The following is a 3,820-nucleotide window of genomic DNA, read 5'->3' on the forward strand; positions in this document are numbered from 1 at the left end:
GTTTCTTCTCTTCCACAGTTCCCATACAATGCATGCAGGTAAAGCTTGTAATACTGGCTTCAATCTAGGTACAACTGGGGCTGTCCAACACTTTGTAATTGCTTGATGTAATGACAACCCATCTAATGAAATTCCTGCTCTCCTCAGGTAGTAACTCCAAACACTTCTGGCTGCATTGGATGTGAAGAACAGATGTAGTAATGACTCCTCCTTAGGATCAGCACAGCACCAACATTTAGATGGCATGGAGTATCCTAGTTTACGCAAGAAATCATCAAGTGGCAGTTTGGCTTTCCACACCTTCCACAGGAAGAAGGATATCTTGAAAGGTAAACCTTTTACCCATATCATCTTGTAAGCTAATCATGGGTTGGCTATTCTTCGCAGGTAATCCCATGCAGATTTTACTGTAAAATGTCCCCTTGTTTCAAGCATCCAAAAGGGAGTATCTAACTATGACCTTTCAGTTGGTGGTCTAATATTCTGCACAATGTGGTGCGCCAAATCTTCAGGTAGGCTCTCAAACATTTTATCCACATTCCACATACCATTTTCAACCAGATTATTTACTTTATGAGTATCGTCATCGATACCAAACTCTGCAGGCACTTGAAAATATAAGGCTCCCAACTCAGTCCAATTGTCGAACCAGAATTGAGTCGATCCCATTCTCAGTTTCCAGTAGATTTGATGCTCAATCATGTCCCTACATTCTAGCATTTTTCTCCACACGTGGGATCCATGCTTCCAAGGTACAATTACTACATTTAGTTTCTTGCAGTACTTTTGACTAATAAATGCACTCCATAAAGTGGGCTTAGTCCTGAAATTCCATCACAATTTGTAGAACAGTGCCTTGGATACGTCATGTAGGGACCTGAACCCTATGCCTCCCTCCTCAAAAGGCATACAAAGGTTAGTCCAAGATGACCAATGTCTAGTGCTCCCTCCTACATTGCTGCTCCAGAAAAACTTGGCAAAAATGCTATGTAATTTGTTGATCACATAAATTGGAGGATTAACTGCTGACAACATATGAATTGGGATACTCTGCAGGACATTTGCAATTAAAACAGCTCTGCCTCCTACAGATAGGAGTTTTCCTTTCCATGACTGAAGTTTGTCCATAACCTTGGTGATTAATCCCTGGTAATAGTCTCCCCTTCTTCTTGCATAAAAAATAGGACAGCCAAGATAGGTCACAGGGAAACATTGTCTTCGTATACCTGTAATCCTTTCCACTTTGTTAATCACCTCATTATCCGTTAAATGATGCAGGTATATGGCTAATTTGGCTTTGTTCACCAGTTGACTAGATGATGATTCATAAGCTTGCAAAACCTCCATGACAAGTCTCAACGAAGTTTTATCAGATGAGCAGAAAATGATTGTATCATCAGCGTATGATAGATGATTTATTTTTAGGCTCCATTCTGGCATTCCAAAACCACAGAAATACATGTTAGTGTGTAGTGAATTCAATCCCCGAGAAAGTGCTTCTTCAGCCAGAATGAATAGAGTTGGTGACAAAGGGTCACCCTGTTTAACTCCCCTCAATGATTTGAAGAAACTATTAGGCTGACCATTTATAAGAATAGAGTACCAATTGTTCCCAATCAAATCAAAGATCAAGCCAATAAAAGCTTCAGGAAATCCCATTTTCCTGAGTATTTTGGTAAGGAATAGCCATGATAGCCAATCGTAAGCTTTTGTCATATCAAGCTTAAACATAACGTTTGGACCTGCTTTTGTTCTCAACCTAATATCCGTAATGATCTCTTGAGTTAACAACAAGTTCTCAACTATGCTTCTGCCCTTCACAAAACCTACTTGTTCCTCCGAGATTATGTTTGGTAATAATTCAACCAATCTCTCATGAATAACCCTAGAGAAAATCTTGTTAACAAAGTTGCTAAGACTGATTGGTTTCATGTCCGCAAAGGTCGTAACTTCTTTTTTATTTGGTAATAAAATCAGGTTTGTGTGCATCACACTCTTTGGCAACTACTGACCGCAAAAGAAAACCTTGACCATGCGGACTACATCTTCTTCAATAATTTCCCAGTATGTTTGGTAAAAGGCTCCAGCGAATCCATCCAGTCCACCAGCTGAGTCTTCATTCAACCCCATAACTGCTCTCTTCACTTCTTCATTGGAAGGCAAGGACATCAATCTTTCATGTTGATCACGATATACCATTGAAGATACATGATTTAGAATGTCAAAATCATTTGGAACTGCAGTCTCGGTAAATTGATCCTTGTAGAACTTTATTGCTTCTTCTGCTATTAAGTGATCTTCTTCGATCTAGTTACCAAGGATATTCTATATCCTTGATAATTTTAGTCTCTTCCTTTTCCCATTAACTTGAGCATGGAAGAATTTAGTGTTTCTATCGCCATCTTTGAACCATGACATGCCAGCTTTTTGTCTCTAGAATTCTTCTTCTAATGCAAGATATTTAATCATTTCAGCTTGGACTTGTTTTAATTTTTGTCTATTCATCTATGTACGATTGACTTCAAATTGTCTTTTATGAACCAATACCACCTCCTCATGGATTGCAATCTTCTGGAATATATCTCCATATGTAGCTTTGCTCCCGGTAGATAGTGCTTGTTTAAGCTTCTTTAACTTGTAGTTAAAAATGTAGAAAGGGTTAGCACTAAAATCAACATTCCAATTCTCCTTTACTACATCTTTGAAGGTTTCATGCTTTGTCCAGAAGTTAAGAAATCTGAATGACTTCTTAATTGGAGGAGTTTCTATATCACATTTCAGCAGCATTGGGCAATGATCAGACCCAATTTTGGATAGGTGAGTTATCTCCAATCCAGGAAATGTCTGTTGCAATTCATTATTGCCAAAACATCTGTCCAATCTTTTAAAAATGCAGTCCTCCTCTGATCTTCCATTCCACCATGTAAATATGCTTCCTTTAAAACCCAAGTCTGTCAAATTGCAGGTATTGATGTAGTGTCTGAACTCATCTACTTCAATGAGAGAAACTGGCAAGCCCCCATATTTCTCTTCCTCATCCCATATCACATTAAAGTCGCCTCCAACTAGCCAAGGTACTGTCATATCTGATGCCATTGCATACAACGTATCCCATAGTTCTATTCTTTCAGTGCGATCACATTTGGCATAGACAAGTGTAAGGTTGAGCTCAACATGTGTTTCAGAGTGCATTAATCTCAAAGTCAGCTGTTGAGTCATGTTATATAAAATAGTAACCTCAAAATTTCATCAATAAAATCCCAAATCTTATTTGACACATTCACCACACCATTTTGCCAAACCAATTCTTGCTCTATACCTCTCCATTTTGTGAGACTATTGCATAGGCTCAAGGATGCCTATGAACTCAAAATGATGTTTTCTGTGCATTGTAATCAGCCTTTCAAATGCTTGCATTGTGTTTACTGACCTAACATTCCATATAATGGCATCCATTAAATGTTTTGGGATTTGGATAGTGTTCTCCTTGTTTGTACTCCACTAACTGGGACAGTAGAAGTCTTTTTTGACTATTTGTTTTCCCTTTGATGCAGATTTTACTAGTTCAATAAGCCTTGGCGATAGATCTCCCTGCTTGGCAACATTAAGGAAATTTTGTGCAGTGGATTCCTCATCCATGTCTCTACCTTTAAGTTCTGCATGGTGAACTTGATCATGTGCTTCTACTGCTTCTTTTGATGAAACAATATCCTCTGCCTAGTTGATAAGTTCGGCATCTTTTTCAGCATGTTCATTGGTCAACAACATTGTATTGTTCAGTGGAACGTTACTTCCTGCTACATCCTGCACGTTGCTCAAT

At 38.6% G+C, this 3,820-nt stretch overlaps 1 protein-coding gene across 1 annotated transcript; it reads right to left on the reverse strand.

Annotated features, from left to right (window-relative positions):
- Nucleotides 1–2,004: 2,004 nt before the first annotated feature.
- On the reverse strand, nucleotides 2,005–3,219 carry LOC142180921 (uncharacterized). Its single transcript, XM_075253027.1, has 2 exons — nucleotides 2,548–3,219; nucleotides 2,005–2,307 (listed from the first exon to the last, which is right to left on the reverse strand). Exons 1-2 carry the CDS (start codon nucleotides 3,217–3,219, stop codon nucleotides 2,005–2,007), a joined length of 975 nt encoding a protein of 324 aa, XP_075109128.1.
- Between the last annotated feature and the right edge of the window lie 601 nt (nucleotides 3,220–3,820).

Source organism: Nicotiana tabacum, chromosome 5, assembly GCF_000715075.1.
Source record: "Nicotiana tabacum cultivar K326 chromosome 5, ASM71507v2, whole genome shotgun sequence".
Taxonomy (NCBI): Eukaryota; Viridiplantae; Streptophyta; class Magnoliopsida; order Solanales; family Solanaceae; genus Nicotiana; species Nicotiana tabacum.

Bases quoted from the DNA above. Each gene is read 5' to 3' on its own strand.
- LOC142180921 (XM_075253027.1), bottom strand. From the start codon at position 3,219: ATGACTCAACAGCTGACTTTGAGATTAATGCACTCTGAAACACATGTT. The intron at 2,308-2,547 runs GTATTGGTTCAT...CTTGGTAACTAG, and splicing joins TTGCAATCCATGAGGAGGTG to ATCGAAGAAGATCACTTAAT.